This window comes from Trichophyton benhamiae (assembly GCF_000151125.1).
Source record: "Trichophyton benhamiae CBS 112371 chromosome Unknown contig01145.0, whole genome shotgun sequence".
Classification (NCBI taxonomy): Eukaryota; Fungi; Ascomycota; class Eurotiomycetes; order Onygenales; family Arthrodermataceae; genus Trichophyton; species Trichophyton benhamiae.
Window position 1 is genome coordinate 940,135 of NW_003315111.1, and position 18,361 is coordinate 958,495.

The 18,361-nt window shown below is 46.2% G+C and overlaps 6 protein-coding genes across 6 annotated transcripts; 1 reads left to right on the forward strand and 5 right to left on the reverse strand.

Annotated features, from left to right (window-relative positions):
- Positions 1 to 530: 530 nt before the first annotated feature.
- On the forward strand, positions 531 to 2,863 carry ARB_05710 (uncharacterized protein; the record flags this gene model as incomplete). Its single annotated transcript, XM_003016265.1, has 4 exons — positions 531 to 796; positions 902 to 1,534; positions 1,591 to 2,107; positions 2,162 to 2,863. 4 exons carry the CDS (start codon positions 531 to 533, stop codon positions 2,861 to 2,863), a joined length of 2,118 nt encoding a protein of 705 aa, XP_003016311.1.
- Positions 2,864 to 3,064: 201 nt separating this feature from the next.
- Positions 3,065 to 4,279, reverse strand: ARB_05711 (uncharacterized protein; the record flags this gene model as incomplete). Its single annotated transcript, XM_003016266.1, has 1 exon — positions 3,065 to 4,279. One exon carries the CDS (start codon positions 4,277 to 4,279, stop codon positions 3,065 to 3,067), a length of 1,215 nt encoding a protein of 404 aa, XP_003016312.1.
- Positions 4,280 to 4,663: 384 nt separating this feature from the next.
- Positions 4,664 to 8,105, reverse strand: ARB_05712 (uncharacterized protein; the record flags this gene model as incomplete). The annotated part of the gene is made up of 3 exons (XM_003016267.1): positions 4,664 to 5,413; positions 5,491 to 6,254; positions 6,311 to 8,105. 3 exons carry the CDS (start codon positions 8,103 to 8,105, stop codon positions 4,664 to 4,666), a joined length of 3,309 nt encoding a protein of 1,102 aa, XP_003016313.1.
- Positions 8,106 to 8,264: 159 nt separating this feature from the next.
- ARB_05713 (uncharacterized protein) lies at positions 8,265 to 14,558 on the reverse strand (the record flags this gene model as incomplete). The annotated part of the gene is made up of 2 exons (XM_003016268.1): positions 8,265 to 14,127; positions 14,197 to 14,558. The coding sequence occupies 2 exons, from the start codon at positions 14,556 to 14,558 to the stop codon at positions 8,265 to 8,267; spliced, it is 6,225 nt and encodes a 2,074-aa protein (XP_003016314.1).
- A 1,109-nt stretch (positions 14,559 to 15,667) lies between these two features.
- ARB_05714 (GNAT family N-acetyltransferase, putative) lies at positions 15,668 to 16,426 on the reverse strand (the record flags this gene model as incomplete). Its single annotated transcript, XM_003016269.1, has 1 exon — positions 15,668 to 16,426. One exon carries the CDS (start codon positions 16,424 to 16,426, stop codon positions 15,668 to 15,670), a length of 759 nt encoding a protein of 252 aa, XP_003016315.1.
- Positions 16,427 to 16,633: 207 nt separating this feature from the next.
- ARB_05715 (uncharacterized protein) lies at positions 16,634 to 17,698 on the reverse strand (the record flags this gene model as incomplete). Its single annotated transcript, XM_003016270.1, has 1 exon — positions 16,634 to 17,698. One exon carries the CDS (start codon positions 17,696 to 17,698, stop codon positions 16,634 to 16,636), a length of 1,065 nt encoding a protein of 354 aa, XP_003016316.1.
- Positions 17,699 to 18,361: the final 663 nt, after the last annotated feature.

Here is an 18,361-nt window from a genome sequence, read left to right on the forward strand (position 1 = left end):
CGTGTGTAGTAATATCAGGCTGCGCCAGTTTGGACTCACAGATTCAGCCTCACCGTCGCCGCTGGCCTAAACGGGGATCTTTCCATAGCCGCTTTAACGGCCGCCGCGAGGTTCGCTTAAAGAAGCGACGCAGCCTTAGTCAGCAGCGCGCCGACCAGTAAGAATTTGAGGAAATTTGAGCGACTCCCGGATTGCAGACGCCGCTCAACAGCTCGCGCAGCGACAAAAGGACGAGGACTTGGCTGCATCCCAGCAACTAGAGGGTGGAGATGGACGTTGATGGCGCTCGCTGGTGTCTGTGTATGCGCTTGCACTTATATAAGAGGAACAGCAAAGGTTGAGACAAGGATGTTCGCTTGTTCGCCAGCCCTGCCCAGCCAGTTAACGCCCGCGCCTGGCCAACGCCCGAACTAGATTCCTGGGTATATATCACCCTAGCCTTGCCCCGTCCATAAGCTGGAGGATAGCGAAATAAAAAAAAAAAAAAAATTAAAAATAAAAAAAAATCACTGCAACCGCAGGCCGTCGTGATGAATAACCCGCCTGAGAACAGTGATGTCAGTGCCAGCTCCAGGCTTCTTGACTCCCATGCTTCCAGCCAGCAGCCTGGTGATGCTCGCAGTCGCACCCATGGCACTTTCACCCCGGCATCTACTCAGAGCTACGGGGAGAGCAGCCAGATCTCTGAAGCAGGATACCTCCAGGGCAGAGATGGCATCTCTTCCGCTCCTAGCGGCGGAAAATCCGTCACAAAACAACTAGCGGAGGCCCATGGCCTGAAAAACCAAAGGGCTATGTATGGTCTCCCTTATACCAGTAATGAAATGCAGTCATATCCCCCAACAGCAGAATCTGGATGATGATATCAAACAATGAGCTAACGTATCAATTTGCCATATAGGTACCTCGCATATTATGTGCCGTTCTTCAACTGGATAACGCAGTACCGCTGGTCTTACCTCCGCGGTGACTTCATCTCGGCCTTGACGGTCTGCTCTGTCTACGTTCCCATGTGCCTCTCGCTGGCATCCAATGTTGCCCATATACCCGCCATCAATGGCCTATACTCGTTTATTTTCCACCCGTTCATATACTCCATCTTCGGTAGCAGCCCGCTCTTGATCGTGGGACCCGAGGCAGCCGGTTCTCTCATGGTAGGCGCTGTCGTTCGAAGTACAGTCGAGGACGGGAAAGGCATCGACGACGATCCTCGTGGTAATGCTGCGATTTCTGGAATTGTGGTGGGCATGGCAGGTGCCATGACCCTAATTGGAGGAATCACACGCCTGGGATTTGTGGATAATGTCCTCAGCCGTCCGTTCCTCAGAGGGTTTATCAGTGCTATCGGGTTCATGATCATGGTTGACCAACTCGTGCCTGAGATGGGGCTGAGTGACAGAGCCAGAGAGGTCCTGCTTGGTACATACGGCAGTTCCGCGGAGAAGTTGATGTTCTTGATCCAGAATGTACATTACAGCCATGGTCTTACATGCGCTGTTTCATTCAGCACCATTGCCATTATCATGGTCTTCAGGTTAGTTATTCTTGATGGCTATCTATACATACGAATAATTACTAACTTGTTGCCAGGATACTGAAGAAGCACCTGCAACCGCGGTATCCGGGAGTAGTCTTTTTCCCGGACCAGTTCATAGTTGTCGTTCTGTCTGCGGTCTTGACCTGGGCACTAGAGTGGGATAAAAAGGGGCTTGTTATTCTTGGAAACATCAAGGGCACCAGCAACTTGTTCAGGTTCGAGTGGCCGTTCCAGACAGACAAGCTAGAGCATATACGCAATGCCATGAGCACCTCATTTATCATATCTCTTCTGGGGTTTTTCGAGTCCTCCGTCGCCGCAAAGGGCATCAGATCCGCAAGTAAGGGTGGGATCGAAGGCATGACCTATAGTCCAAATCGTGAACTCGTCGCGTTGGGCGTCGCCAATATGGTTGGCGGGTGCTTCCTGGGTCTTCCCGCATTTGGTGGATATGGTCGAAGCAAGCTGAGTGCCTTGACCGGTGCCAAAACACCCATGGCCGGAATATTCGTTGCCCTGATTACTTTAGCATCCGTGATCTGGCTGCTTCCATACTTTTATTATCTCCCGGTATGTCAGTTATTTTCGCCTTGCCTATCGACGGTGTACTAACCTCCCAGCTAGATGGCGGTTCTTTCTGCCTTGATTTCGGTTGTTTCCTTCTCACTCATAGAGGAATGCCCTGAAGACATCCGCTTTTTTATTAGAATACGTGGTTGGTCAGAGCTCGTTCTGATGCTACTCATCTTTTTCTCTACCTTCTTTTATTCCCTATACCTTGGTATCGCCCTTGGGTTGGGTCTCTCTCTCCTTCAAATAGTCCGCCACGCCACGAAGCCACGTATTCAAATCTTGGGCAAAGTACACGGGACCAGAGACCGTTTTGAGAACGCTGAAGTTCATCCTGAGCGTGTCGAGTACGTTGCGGGCTCGCTAATCGTGAAAATCCCCGAACCACTTACCTTTGCCAATACTGGCGATCTAAAGAACAGACTACGCCGGCTGGAGTTCTACGGCACAAACGCGGCACACCCTGCACTGCCTCGTGTTAGACCCCCAGAGCACAACAAGAATATCATCTTTGATATTCACGGCGTAACGAGCATCGACGGGTCAGGCGTGCAGGTGCTCAGTGAAATAGTCGAAGAATACGTCTCTCATGGCGTGCGGGTGTTTTTCTGCCGCATCCCGCTTCCTGGGAGTGAAGTGTTCCAAATGATGGAGAAGAGTGGCATAATTGATACGTGTGGCGGCATATCCCATTTCGTGTCTACTGTCGAAAACGCCCTCCAGCTGGCGGAGACAGAGTATATTAACTACGAGTGATGGTTGTTACATGCTTTGATGGGTTTGTCTACAAAAGAGAGCCATGGTTTATGTATACCCCGTTATTAGCGTTGACTATATATAACTTGTTTGTCTTGACTTGATCCTTTTCTGCAGATAATTTTTAGAGAATATACCCTATCCTCCACAATGTCATTGACAGTAAAGTTCATTTCGAGAGTATTGTACATCGACTTAAGGTCAACGATCATTATCCTTCCACTGTCCCGTGGCCCTTGCAATTAAAAGACGCAATAACTCTTCATTTGCTTTCCATACCAACCGCTTCTCCCTTTCATCAACGTCAATACCATCGCCTTCTTCCTCGTCGGAGTCATCCAGGAGGATGGTGCGTCCCGGATTAGCTAGAAATTTAATTCGGCCCTCCGAACCAAGCACGAACGCGCCGCAGGAGACCTTCGTTAGCTTTATATTTTGGCCTTTGGAGTCTCCTGTTGATGAGCTATCTCGTCCCGTAAACTCTCTTAGATCCAATTTCATAGCAAGATTATGATCGAAGTATTCCGACAAAGCTTTTAAGAACGGTGCTGAAGGGACACCCCTCTCGATGCACTTCTTATTACTTTCAACTTCAAGACTCCCAAGGCCATGGTCATAGAAAGCGCCGAGGGAATCTCGTGGAATATGTATATCCAGTGACTTAAGATCTGAAGAAATCGGCGGTGGAAATGAGAGAGTCAGTTGCACTTCTTTCATGATAGACTCTATGAACGCGCGTGATTCCACTTTTGATGCCGCTGTCTGGTGCGCCGCGTGTTTCTTCGTTCGACTGGCAGTCCGGTTCAGCGTAGCCAGGTATCTCTCAAAAGCGCTGCATAAGAAGCTTGACGGGAGTCGTAGAACAGAAATTCGAGTATCAAAGGTCTCGGATAAAAAGGAAAGTAGAGATTGTCTCAGCGCGTTGGGCATTCGAGTGACTAGCAGCGGTAGAAATGTGGTGCCCTCTGGCCTCTCATCTCCCTCATGGCGATACCCATCCGGACCGGCCAGAAGGGCAGCCTTATAAGCTGCATTCTCATATTGTAGGTTGATGAGAATTCCAGCAGATTGATCCGGAGTAAGCGTCAAGGAAGCCTCCTGATCTGGATCTTCCAGTATAGAATGCTCTTCATTCCAGTAACTCCAGGTCGGGATATTCGCCCACTTGCATTCCTTGAGCGCACCGGCTCTAGCAAGGATATCATCGAGCCCACCTATACTGGGAGAGAGCGTTGAAGTCTGTACGATTCCGCCTAGCACATTTCCTGTGAGAGTATCGCGAAGCCGATTGGCGTAGGCGCGGATACAATGTGGCGCCTCCAGGAGCGAGCTTTTGCTGTCCTGGCCATGATACAGAGGCGAAAGCCGATGCAAGGTCCAAGATGTTGAGAATAGTTCTGCCCCTGACTGAGCCATTTATCTTTTCTGTATAGAATGATTATATATTTCCCATCTGCTGAAAGCTGTGAGGCATCAGATTAGTTGTTGTTGAGAAATTGGCTTCACAGTGGTCAAATGCCAACTAGTTAACTAGTCACGAAGTTGGGGCTTCTTGGTCAAATGCTAGTTTCTGGCAGTAGTTAATTGAATATAGTTCTTGTGACAACCAATTTGAGTGCAAAGAAGACTTACTGGCTCTGATATTCTGGTATTCGTACATCTATACTATCTACAAAGTTTTTCTATTTCTTTTTTTTTTTTTTTTTTTTTTTTTTTTGTTCATTTTCAGCCAGCGATAACTAACTAACTAGTTAACTAGCTATTCTTAAAAATTCACCCAGTGTCCATGAATCGTCAACCTCACTCAATGGCATCATCATGATAGTCGCTTTCACTGCTGTCATCCGTAAATATTTCCCTTTTCCCAGTCGATTCTCGTCTTTGATCTTCAATATCTTCTGGTTCGTAGTCGCTCGCTTCAGGACTTTCGACATTCCCTCCATCGGAGCTGCCATCAGTAGCTTTGAGCTTTGGAACATTCACTCGAATATCCCGGCCTGAAGAGAAAAAAGGGCTCCTTTCGTTTAGTATTTTGCCCTGGCATATATATCCCATTGGCGTGTTGCTAAAATCCTGGCCCTTTCGCCTTAGAGCTAGCCACTCCTGGAGGAAAGACAATGGTTTGGGAGTAAATGTAAGATTATTGGCCTGGGTGACACTCTCTCCATCCATGTCCTGTGTTGGTTCCTTGGATTCCACTTCGCTCTCCTCACGGCTTGGAGCAGTTTCGACTGGTGAGCTTGTAAGTCCAAGATAGTGGCAGATAGATTCGTATTCAGAATAATCAAAGTATACCCGACCAGCTAAAATCCCAAGCTCAACGGTAAGCCAGAGGGGTGCTTTCCAATTTTCAGGCAATGGCGGCATGGAGTAAAAGTCCAAATTGCTAAAGTGTAGCATTCCACGGGTTACAGGAGCAGCGTAGGTCAATAGTCGAGTGTGAAGGTGTTTTGCGTTTTGGTGAAGTGGAATCAGCAGCTCTGCTTCTTCAGGAATGACGACAAGGGCAGCTTCTATAGTGGGATTCCATAATATCCAATTCACTTGACGCTGGAAAGAAAGTTAACAGCTACATCTAACAGGACCAAGGCATATTCCCCTTTGAAGTTGCATCCGAGGCTACTTACCATGTAGTTATCGTTGTACTCGCCAACAGGTAACCGTACGGTTTTGAAGAATTCTTTGGAAAGAAACAATTTTGACGAAGTAGCACATGAGTTTACACCATGTTTCTGACCGATTCCGGTATTTCTCAAAGCAATGAACGCCTGCTGGTACGCTGAGGAATAGCTTGTCAGCGTCCCCATACGACAGAATAATTCAATATCTTCGTGAATGCCGGGGAAGTTTAATGCCTTAAAACGCGGGACTTTTTGAACTTCTCGAATGGCTTCAACTTCATATGCAACCTCCCGTTCTTGTTCTACTTCCTGTAGAGCGGAGCTGTGAACAGCGTCTCCAAAATCCTGAAATCCTTTCTTCCGGTGCTCAAGGACCTTGACATGTGTTGCAATGTGAGGGGCATAGGCAGCGACGGCAGCCTTTGACTTCACTTTTGCAATTGGCCTGAAAAGCTCTTGCAAGGTTTGCATTTCCTCCTGCTGGAGAGCTTTGCAATATTGCTGCCGTTGGGCCTGGTCGGTCAAATATTTAGGAGCATCCACAGCAGCTTGCCTCCGACGGCAGAAGTCCATCCCCTGTGAGAAGTATAAGGGCTGGATTTGCTCAATTCCAATGCAGGTTTGAACCAAAAGCCAGTAGATAACGTCAGCAGCGGTTACAGGAGCAGAGGATGGGAGTTTCCGAGAATCGAGTATGCTATGATGAACCTCAGGGGGGGCAAAAAATGTAATCGACTGTGTAGTACCGAGTTGTCTTAGCCTCATGGCAGCTACGTATAGTTAGATCACCTCTCTTTCTTATGCAGAGAACTTGAGTGAAGCTTACCTTGTACTGTGTGGTCTTTCGTTTGCCCTAGTCCTAGTGTAAGGGCCCCAACTGCATCTGCTGGGATCTTTAAATCTGTTCCTCTAGTATGGGCTTCGTCAAGATACACAAGGCAATCCGCCAGGTTCTCTGCATAAGGTGAAGCTAGAAGAGGAACCCGATAGCCGTTGCGATATATGATATAAGGCTTGTTCTCAGGGTCGAAATACATCGCTGCCGGGGCGCTATGGTCCACTTTTAGCCACACTTTTGCTAGGCTCAGATTATCCATCTCCAGTATTTGGGCACCTGCATCTATCAATATGCGTATTTCCATACGCTTCAAAAGAGCTAGGAGCCCCTCTTCTGTCAAACGCTTCCCCTCAGCATCTTTAGCAACAACGTAGTTACGGGCCCGAAGAACAAAAGTTAGGACTTCAGCATTTGTGTGTACTAGGGAACTAAGGTCCTGTTGTTTGATTGTCAATGGAAGAATTGTACGGTTGTCATTCGTTCCACTAAACCCTGTTGTCATTGTTCCAATATTTGCGTGAGGTGATGACAGTGGAATATCCCATCCTGAAGCCTGCAGTTTCACTTTGAATTGCTTCGCATATTTTGGAAATACGAACTGGTTCAGGAAATAGTTGATGAGGGGCATTTGGTAGCGGAGGTGGCTCCAAAGTTGATAGACTTGGGACTCATCCTCGGTGTTTATCGAGTTCCAATCTTGAAGAATTTTAGGGAGCTTCTCCGAATTGGTGATCCATTGTTCATATATGGTCGACGGGTCGCTGGATTTCATTAGATCATCAAGGCATTGCCTCACTTGCGAAAGCTCCAAACCACCAAGATAGAATGCTAAACAGGTAAAGAGTATAGCGACGTCAGGGTGTCCCCATTCAGCTTGTTCAGATGGAACACCCTTTGCAATGAATGGGACTGCGATAGGATCTCTCAAGGGATGAAGGCCGTACTGGACATTCCAGCGCTTCTTGAGGGTCAGTAGTAATATGCGATGAACTAGAAGCCCACGCAACAGATAGATATTTTGTCTTGCAGCTGAGTTATCAGGGAATAAAGACGATACTCGCTTAACAGTCTTAGGGGATATCGACGCTTCTGAAATGAACGCTTTGATGTCCATAATTTCGGAACGGCAACAGCCTTGGACAGGTATTACAGAAGTTCCACCGTCGATGATGTCCCTAACTACATGGGACATCAAAGCTTCCTCTGCATCTTTGCGTAGGAAGTAAACAATTGGGAAGCCGCCTTTAGGGCGTTGAATCACCTCGATACTTCCAGGGTATCTTTGCCAAATTCCCCAAATGTGACCCGAGACGAGTTCCAACAGTTTCTCTGCAGTTTGCCATCTATGAGGGTGACCATCAACTGTGCTCTGCGTGCCGCTAGGATAAATGAGTTGTGTCCGAGGAGCAAGTGTAAAATCACATTCATCCAAAACATCACGGCAAACTGTCTGCATCCAATCATGAATTTTGATCATTCTCCGTGCTTCAGGCAGCTTGTTGTCAACCAATCTCTGGAGACCACTCAGCTGAAAGGACATCATGTGCTCTGGAAGAGCCACGATAACACCAGCAGATGATATGACATCTTTGTGAAGTTTGAGGTAACTATTGATCATATCTGTACTTGTTGGTGTTCTGCGGGAGAATGGTATATGTCGTATTTCCCGACCGACCAGCCCCCCGAGTTTCCCCTGAAGGACCTGTGAAGTTTGAAGCAACAATGCCTTAGGTACAACTACTCGTAGAAGTTTCGTGGTATCCGATAGAACAGCAGCAACCATAGGGATGATACAAGAAGTTTTACCTAGATTCCAAGATATCAGTTAAATAACCCAATAACCTGCCACACTATCAACTTTCACTACAAGAAAATTATCCCTCAAGAATTAAGGGCCGAAGCTGTTCTATCCCAACGCGAGAGTTCTTACCTTGTCCCATGTTCATCTGCAAAACAGCATTTGCGTGCGAAGATGGAGTAATTGTTGCATGTGCAACCTCGACTTGGTTAGGCCGAATACAAATATCGGCATCAATTTGTAATAGCAGCCAATCTGGATGAAGCGAAGGATCCCAGTTAGAATGGGGCATATAATTTTTTCCTCTTCAAGCACCCTATCCTTTCTTCGTAAAAATGCATTCTTAATTCTAATAAAGCGTTGTCTGTGAATAATTTCGACCGCTAGCGCGATAAGGGTCTCTTTCATCCCAGCTCCAAATTTTCCTTTGAAAGTGGAACGAAGATGTTCAAGGAGGGTAACCATTGTCATGCAAGGCCATAGACCTGCAGGATGTAGCCAGCGGAAGCGCAAATCATCTTTATTGAGGGCCAACCTAAGGTGTTTGGCATGGGATTCAACCTTTTGTGTCGCTGACCCAATGTTTGTATAAATTGTGGATTCATCAAATTCTTTTCCAACTGGGATATCATTGGCGCTTTTTACACTTCTCAATGCCTCAAGGCTGGTCATCAAGTCATGTCCGTATTGCTGTCTAACCAATGAGGGAGAATCTTTGATTTTACCAATTATTTCCTCCAGCTCGAGAATGTGTGTAAAGCCTATGCTTTGTGGTGGAAGACTTGGTGGGTTGTCGGAACTGGTAAAAACGCGTCTGATACCCTCCTCCTGGGAGGCCTTGTATGTAGTAATGGCTTTTTTCGTGTGGTGGAATTCATGGGTATAAAGCGTGCAAGCTTTGTGTAGCAGATCGCTCGCAAGTGTGGGGATATCCTGTCCTCGAAACCCAGTGGGAAATATTTCTGAACCCACGGATTTTATGCAGCAGTCGAATTGCTCAAACTTTCCAAAGTTACCAGAAACCAAAGTGGCCTGAACTTTGGCAAGATAGTTAGAAAGTTCTAAATTCTGGAATAGCCGAGACCAATCAGGGAGAATGACCTTTAAGGCTAAGTGGACATTTAACAGCGGAAGATCGAGCATTCCCTGGATTGTTGGCTCAAGGCAAGGCCATTGAGCAAAGATATACTCTGAAAATGCGATTGCATTCGCCTCAACTTGTTTCTCGTGCTCTCTTTCAGCAGCTTCAAATCTCTTTCTAGTCTTGATGTTAAATGGTAAAAGTCCCCGTTCGTCCCCAGCGTATGGAACACAGCAATTATTAATCAGTCTTCTCAGGTATAGCACACTAGGTTGTTGATTATAACGAAAATGTTTATAATGAACCCAATTTGGTGGTATCAGGGACTTTAGGCTTGGAATAGTGGCGAAAAGCAGCAAAGTACGTATGATTTCCATGTCGGCGGAATTGGAAAACGACATAAGAGCCATCGTCATCATGAGATTGTATTTATTTTTCTCCTCCGAATCACGGCAGAAATTGACGAGGGAACCCCATGACACGTCAAACTGTATGTCAAGCATATCGCTGAGGAGCACCTTATCGAAAACTGTACTATACCCTCCAATTGTAGGCCAGGATTCCATGCTTCGGATTAAATCAGCATGAGACCCTGTGTTTGTTGACCAGTTTTTCACCAAACTACTTATTTCGAACACGTTAGAACGACGTCGGACTGCCTGGAATCGATCTCTCGGGTTGTAAACTTCATCCTTCACAACTGGTAGATCGTCAAAGCCGGCATTCGGCCGCTGGTAGATATTTCTCCTCCTATATGCCCGAATCATCAAAAAATCATCACTGGCAGGCCGAACTGCCGGTTGATCGATCTCTTTGTTACCGAATTGCCTAAGCGTTCTTTCTGTTTCCAAAATCTTCTCAACCAGTGATGAAAAGATTTCGTGTTGAATCCATGGTGTTAGATTCTCATTCCATATTGTGTGCTGAACAGTCTTGGAACCAGGAGGATAATAAATCCTGGTTGGGGCCAGAAGTGCAACAGTTTGAAGAGTCCCAAGTGGGCCGGGATTCAACGTAGTCCACGGCTGGCTGTAACTTGACTTCAGACAGTGAACCGCTTCTTCTGTTCCAGTACGCCCTGTCAGCTCATCCGGTAAAACAAAAGAGGTATATGCATGAAACTGAGCTTTGGCGTATAAAGTCCATGGTTCGACCGGGCAATCTAGTCTTCCAAGGGATGTATTTATGAAGAACCGGCCATAAGTTCCAAGGTTTTCAGCAAAGACACTGACATGGATCCCATTTCTCGTACATTGCAGTGGGCCCATGGGAACAATGATGCTGCGCTGTTCGTTATCAATCACGTCGCGTAGCACAAGCTTGCTTTTCAACCCATACCAAGTGCCTGCATCTTGATTCATGTCGATTAACGCGTTTAGCTGCTTGCATCTAAGTAGCCCGCGTTTAGTAACGATAAAGTCGAGTTCCAAGCGGCGTAACTCCACAGATAAGTTTTTCGATGCAGGCTGATATATGGTGATGTACCCGGGGTGCTCAAATCCATCAAATACGTTGGCAATAAGACGGAATAACTGACTATGGGGATCAATCAAAGTAACTGTGCGGCGACGAGCTTTTCGATTGTAGAAGTCGACTTCCCAGTAACTGTCCTTATCGTACCATATATCAGGTTTCCGCCTGATTTTGATAGTCCCAGACTTTAAATCAAGCCAGTGAATGCAATTTTCAACCAAGGAGCCCGGGAGGTCAAAGTTTCTCCTGTCTCCGAATATTTCATAAGGGATGAATTCGTAAATCGTGCGCCTACTCTCGGCTCGGACAAAGGGCTTACCATCACGGAAACCAATATGGATTCTTTGCTCCTTGACTTCAGACGGAAGGACGTATGACATTCCATGGAGCGACGACGGGTAGACCTGAAGCCTTTGGTTTCCAAACAGACGATCGAGGACCATGGCGTTTCTGTAATTTGCAGGGAGCGTGGCTAGTGGTTCGCCGTCGACAAGTAAATGGCCTTCAAGGAAATGAAAATGCACAACTTGTCTTTTTGTCTGACTTGTCGGGTTTATCACAAGCTGAGCCCATTCGTCGCCGTCTAGAAGCTGAAGGCTGGACATTTGCCCTAGCAAAAGTGTGTTTTGTGCCCAAATATCTGTTAAGACAGCACCTAGACTTCCAGGGTGATTTTTCAAAGATTGTAATAGTATTGGACGCATCCTGTATACCATTTTCAAATCTCGAATGAGCGCACGCCACTGAAAATGAGATAGCGATTTCAAATCTGGGGGAATGTTGTCTTGAAGTGAGATAGAAGCCTCTATAAAGCATCGTATGTCATTTTCAGCCATGTTTCCCGTGTATATAGGAGTATTCTCAGGGTATACCGCAAACGTCCTCCTCAGTAACAGGGCAACGGTGAAAGCAAAGTCGGAATAATTTTCAATCATGTCTGGCTCACAAGCAGCACAAATTTCCTTACGCAACAGCCGGATCCATTTCAAAAGGGTCTCTTGAATCGTTTTCAGTAAGGTGATGGCCTTGTCAAGGGTTCTCAGTGGGGATAAGGCGCATAGCCGGAGTATCAAGGTAATCAACATCTCCATGCAATCAGTCTCACGCCAGTTCAATGCAATCCCAATTAGTCTTTCTTCGAGTAATTTGATTAGTCGGTTACAGAAAGTCTCATCACGGAAGATCTTGTGTACCACTCGAAAAACATCGTTCGTATCTCTCGGTCCTGCCTGTATTGCAAGTTGACAAATCAACGTACAAGGGCCTTTAGTGCTGAAGTTCAAGTTTGAGGAACCAAGTTCAATAAGGATTGTAGGCCAACGTCTGACCACGCCAGAGAAAAGAGACTTATACGCCGTGAATTCGTGGACATTCAGTCCCGGCGGACAGGAAGACTGACTGGCTAAAATTTCATAGGACGAAGAGCCAGACAAACTACCTGGAGGTGCTATGGATGAGAATGGTGAGTTTGTCAAGTTGGGCATCTGAAGATGGTGGGAAACGCTTGAAACATGGCTTTGCCTATTAGGAAAGATGTTATGGGTGGTATCATAATATCTAACCCTTAGATTATTGTCGAAGCATATGTCTTCCAGCCTGACTGGGAAGTAAACTCCTCTGTAGTGGGTAGATAGCAAAGATTTTGTGGTCGATGCAAGCACAATTCCCTCTGAACTTCCAGTAAAAAACTTACTAAGCTCTCGATACTCTGATACCAATAACCTTGGATACGCTGGGGGTTGTTCGTGAGGGCACGCCACGATACCAAATAGTAGCCAGGTTGCGTTACGATAGGACTTGAATGCCTCTGGACATTGTAGCTCAAACACCACCGCCCTAGCATGGACTGGATTTTCTGGAAGTGGGTGTTCATGGATTTGGATAGTCATGCGGTTGGCACGATGTTGGTTGTCGCACTTTTCACAATTTTTGTCATGGTCTACCCCTCCATGCCGATTGGTAATATAAGTGCAGGAAGATACTGTAATTTTCTTCTGCAGAGCCTCGAATATCTCACTTTTTTGTTGCCACTCCTGTACTTTTCTGTCATAATTCTTCTGCGCTTGGGATTCAATCGTTGAGCGGAGGTTTTGAAGCCTCAAGGAATCTTCTGATAAATCAAAATATCTTTCAGCAAAACATCCTTCGGTTGGATCATCGAAAATTGTCCTTCGGGACAGGCTCCGCGTACATCGGGTCTCTATGTACTCCTGCACAGTGTTCAGACGAATTGAATCTTTAAGGCTTGATAGCTGCAGCACATCAAGAAGGCTCGACGAAATCCCAGGGTGATAATCGAGTAGTAAAGGGTAAGTTTTGGTGGCACATTTATCAAGTTCCACCCATAGTACCATCATGTGTAATATCATGATGCTCTTCTGCTCAGGATTGCCGTTATACGCTGGTTCAGCCTCGTTATAATAGTTCCTGATCATGACTGCCAGCTCAATGCAAGTTTCTTCTGGGGAGCTGTGCGGAAATTTTAAGGCTTCATTAGATACACTCTCTCGCTGTGAAAGGGAATTATAAGTGTTGGCAAACTTTTTGAAAGCGTTCGAACGTTTAGGAGTGAAGTCTTTTGCCGATGGGTTATCTGCAGTCCGTGAACGATCTATTCTGTATTGTGACAACACATTCTCAATCTCTTTCTCGCTATTTGTTAGAGAAAGATATTGCGAATTTTCATCTGCATGGAGTGGAAGCCGTGGAATCTTGCGTCGAATGCTTCTTTTGAATGTATTCCAGATATCAGCAACATGGTTTCTAGCGTTACTGATAGAGGTCTGGAAAAAAAGCTCAAATCTGTCAAATAATCGATTATATGTTACTCTGTCGTTATGGAGCGCTTTCTCCCGATGGACCTCCAGCTTTGCCAAACGTCTTGCTAGCTTAGCGGTAAGCAGTGAAATTAGGTCTGGCGAGAGTGAGTCGATTCCAGAACCTAGAATAGCCGAGAACATGAGGCAAAGAAGGAACTTATAGTATGCTCGTCCTTTCGTGGCACCAAGTTGCAAATGGAGATGTCGCTCAATTCCCACCCTGAGAACAAGCCAAAATGGCAGTCTCCTCCATGGCTTGCCACCTCCCGGAGCCCAAGAAACTTCATCACGGACACGTTTCCTTAATAATGGAGGAAATGTTCGAGAGCCATTTGCTTCAAGCAGAGTCATGAGCATCTGTGTGATTAAAGCCGGATCTGTGGTATCACGATTCTCGAATGCGACTGAGCCACCTTTCAAAACACCGGCAGCGAATCTCTTTATTGATTCCGTGCTCGCACTCTCTAGGAAATTGGACAATGACTCCTGGAATGATGGTTGGATAAACACGGTATTGGGAATAACAACAGTTTCGCCCGGGAAATCCCATTGGAGTGGGCCTTCTGCAGATAGTACTTTTTCAGACGCTGGCGACACCTCAAAAGCTTCAAAAGTGACTGTCTCCTCGCCATGTCTATAATAGCAGAATCAGATATAAACAGTCTGAACAACCACCAATTGGAGGAGGGAGGCGAAAGCTTACCGTTCATCCTTCCATATAAGTAGCCCAGCATTTTGCTCTTTCACGTGAAGAAGTATAGGAGTATTTGGCTGGAATTTTCGGAACTGATGCAGGAGCGAGGATTTATCTAATTTTCCACGCAGGTTGGTGGCCTTGCAGATCTCGAGAACATTGAAGATAGAACGTCCAACGGCATTTATCTCTGTATCGGAATCTGCTTTGAGGGTAATAGACGCGGCCTGAAGAAATGCTAGAAGCTCGCATTGGACATCATCCTCACAGACTTCCTCCTTTCCTGGCAGGCGAGGCGGGAGCACTATATGATTAACCACGTACTCGAGCTTAGAGCAGGTGGAAGGGGGGTAATGCTGCTTCATGACCATCAAATTGCATGGCAGACATTAAGAATATTGAACGACGCTTGAGTTGGGTTAAGCAGCTCGCGTCTTTCGCGAGAAATATTTTGTTTGAATTTTTATATGGGAGGGAAGAAAGTGTAAGAAAGAAAGAAATCAAAACATACCGAACGAAAAAAAAAAAAAAAAAAAAAAAGGGAAACTCCATTTAGAGGTAAGCAGCTGCCCGGGCGGAAAGTTCCGTATACAGCGGCAATTGCATATATGCATAAGTAATATCAAGCAACCTTTGGCCAAAATCCTTAGGGAATATGAAGCTCAAGCTTCCATACGTCACGATGATAGCCATCCTTAGACATATCAAGAGCTACGGCTGTCTCGGACCTTTACTATCACTCAGATGCCATGATATTATAGCGCTCTTTAGTTAATTGCATTTTGCAATAGCTGAGATATTGGACCAGCGCTGCAATATCCCGTTTTTGTTTCATTTACACCGCCTGGAACCTCTCATTGGCGAGTTGAGTAAGGATGGTGGCTCCTTAGGGAATTCATCACGAAGTCCTTCAATCTTAGGGTCCTTCGAGGGCAAGACCTAGTAATTAATCGCAGTTGATCGTAGTTGAAAACAATGCCGTAATTCAGCGTTGTGAAGAGTTGAAGTTGCCATTTCTACTTTCGGCGCAGGGGAAAGTATTAATAATATGCTGACATAATTTATTTCTCCAATTTCCATTGGTGCGTATTATTGACCCTTCTCTTACTAAGCATCGGGAGCCTCAAAGCCTGTCACATGACATATGTGGTTTGACTTACGTAATCCTCTTATCCTCGTTCTCTTTTCAACCGAACAAAAAACTCATTTGTCACAGCAAATTCACTTAAAGCCGAAGAATCTACCAGGCATCTTTTGGGCTTTAGATAGACGCCCTACTAAACGGTGGCAGATGGCATGGGACATATATGCCAGATACGGTCGTGGAAATTTTGAATGGGTGTCGGCTGGGAACGGCTTGAGGACACGCGCCAAATCTCTGCACTAACATTGATTATGCCTTCATTCAAATGCATAATCCCTATCAACTTCAATTCAATGCATAATCAATTGACATCAAGATACAGAGTACATATGTTGCCTATACACAGCTCCCCGGGCCCTTGCGGCCCAGGATATACGCATTCCCAATCTCACCCAGCATTTTAACGTCCATCAGTCTCTCATAGTACTTTCCCGTATTCTTGTCACCAGTCATCAGAATGAATCGTCGCAAGTGTTTCATGCCATCCAGCACCTCCTTGATACACTGGACCAAAAATGAACCCAGTCCTTTTCCTTGGTACTCGGGCATGACGAACACATCAGAAAGGTAGAAGAATGTTACATTGTCTGTGACCAAGCGGGCGAACCCGATCTGCTTCAGAAGGGAAGATTGTTCTGGAAGTGCTATTTTGGATGCTTCATGGTCCACGCAATCTGCCGTAGGATCGTGGATTCGCTCGAATAGACCGAAACAAAGCGAGGAGTCGATAGCCGTCTGTAGTGCTTCCTTGGGCATAGATTTGGCCCAGTATATATAGTCTTTTTCGAATTCTTCATTCATCATGGCAATTGAAAGCAGTGATTTGTCCATGGAGACCAGGAATTCATTCGTCTCCCCGTGTCTAGTGGGGCAAACCCATGTCTTTGGGGTTGTAACTGTTGTATCCGGCATAATGAGAAGTGCTTCTTGTGGCTCTTGACGTATAATATCGGGCTGCTTTTCTTTCTGCCTTGATGATAGTAGTCGCTTGTATTTGTCGAATGCTGTGTTGGCTGATGTTAGTGTTCTTGGAGGAATTTTCTTAGTTTGATGCTCTGACTCAATGGTATCCGTTAGAATGATTATCGTATTCATTCGGCACCGTCGACCCTTGGCTAAACTGTCAAGATGCCGAAAAGCCGAGAAAGATCGTTCCCGCCACTTGTTTAATGAAGCCGACAGGTTTGAGCCGGCTGGATTCGTCAGGTGATGTTGTTGCATTCTAGTTGTATAAACTGACCGATAGCAAAATCATGTATTTGCAGCAATGAAGTATTAAATTTGTTTTGAATGCTACAATAACTATTCCTGGACTTTGAAATCTGTGGCTCCGGCATCTTCGGTCCCTGACTTCTCTACAGGACCAAAGTAACGGTAGAAGACCTGCACCAATAGAGCCTCACTCAATTGCATATGGCGGCCAGGTATCGTTAGGAACTCCAAGCGAGACTGCTCATCCAGTACCTTCAGCCCAAGCCAGTCCTCCTTATACATTGGCCGATCCTGCAACTTCGTATGTTCTCCTGACGTGGCGTTGACCTCTGTGAAAAAAGCGCTCTCCTTTGGGATAACAGTAGTGTCATCCTTGAACATGTACATCACAAACTTGTTCAATTTCATCAGATTCTCCCTGTACGTTGTATTCTTTACTGCTCTCTCATTGTTGATATCAGCGAGAAAGTTGCTGTACTTCAGGTAGTCGTCTAGCTCCTCTGGATCTCTGAAATACTGCGCTGGGACCAGACCAGACTGAGCAATGCTAGACCAAGTTCCGAAGCGCAGTAGAGCATTGAAACTCCAGCATAGCCAGTCGCCAGAATCCTTGCATGCTGTAAAGCTCGCAATCCCATTGTGCTGGCTGCCAAACGTGACCAAGTTGTGGACCGGAGGTTTGTTGCAACGCTGAGTGTATGCTCTCAGGAACTGACCGCCCTGCGAGAAACCAAGCGCATTTATACCTGGGGCGTTGCTTATTACGGGATCCGACGCCAGCGTCTGGCAAACCTCGTCGACCTGGGCAGTAACATTGCCAAAAAATGTGGCATCTCGGTCTTCGGTCCCAGACGCGCCGAATCGAATGAGGTGGACATGCGTGCCTGGGTTTGTTGTTTCTGCAAGTTGCGCGATACTTTTCATGCCGTCATTTTCGTAGCTGTCTCCCAGGCCATGCCATATCACAAGAGGTAAGATGCCGGTGGCAGGCTGAGTAGGGGATGAGAGGACAACGGAGGCAAGGATGGAGAGGGAGGAAATAACAGATATAATTATGCCGCCCATCGGTTCAGCGGTAGTGTTGGAACTTTTCTTAAACAACCATGATATCGAAGACCTGTCGAGGCTGTTTGCCTGATCCACCAGCAGAGACATTCAGCGTTGTTATGATCGTAAGGCTGGAACCTTAACTACTTACTAAGCCCCGGGCAACCTAAAACCTTATCTGCCGTCGGATCATCATTCATTCCATCCGAGTGAGGTACCGAGGTACCCAACACATGGATCACAATGGCTGACTGTTTTTGCAGTGTTGGGTAGCTAATAGCTGCCTAGATAGTTAGACATGTACTGGCTCCGCAATTTCAAGATCGGCATCAAGCGCCGACGCCTATCGGGAGGTGAGCACCTGATGGAAAGAGGCAACGTTAGCGCAAGTGCTTTACGGGTAGATGCAGCTCTACAAGATTCAGTTAACTATTCAAGACCTTCCAGTATATTATCGATATTTACATTTGATGCCACCATGCCTCCGCGTTATTCCCCTCGCAAGAGGCACTTTATCCTCTGCGACGGGAACTCTCAAATAAAACTCCCGAATAGGGTCCTCTCAAAACTTTAGGAACCAGACAATTACCATATCTGGTTGGTGAGACTGTAGTTTGACAGGGCCACGTATCTCACATACTGGCCTTGTATGCTCCCAGTCACCGGAGATAAGGTCAACAATGGACCAAAGGAGTTTTTCCCCAAGTATTTATCATGATAAATAATATTCCTTCGATATATCGAATTCCTGGCCGTATACGAGCACCCTAT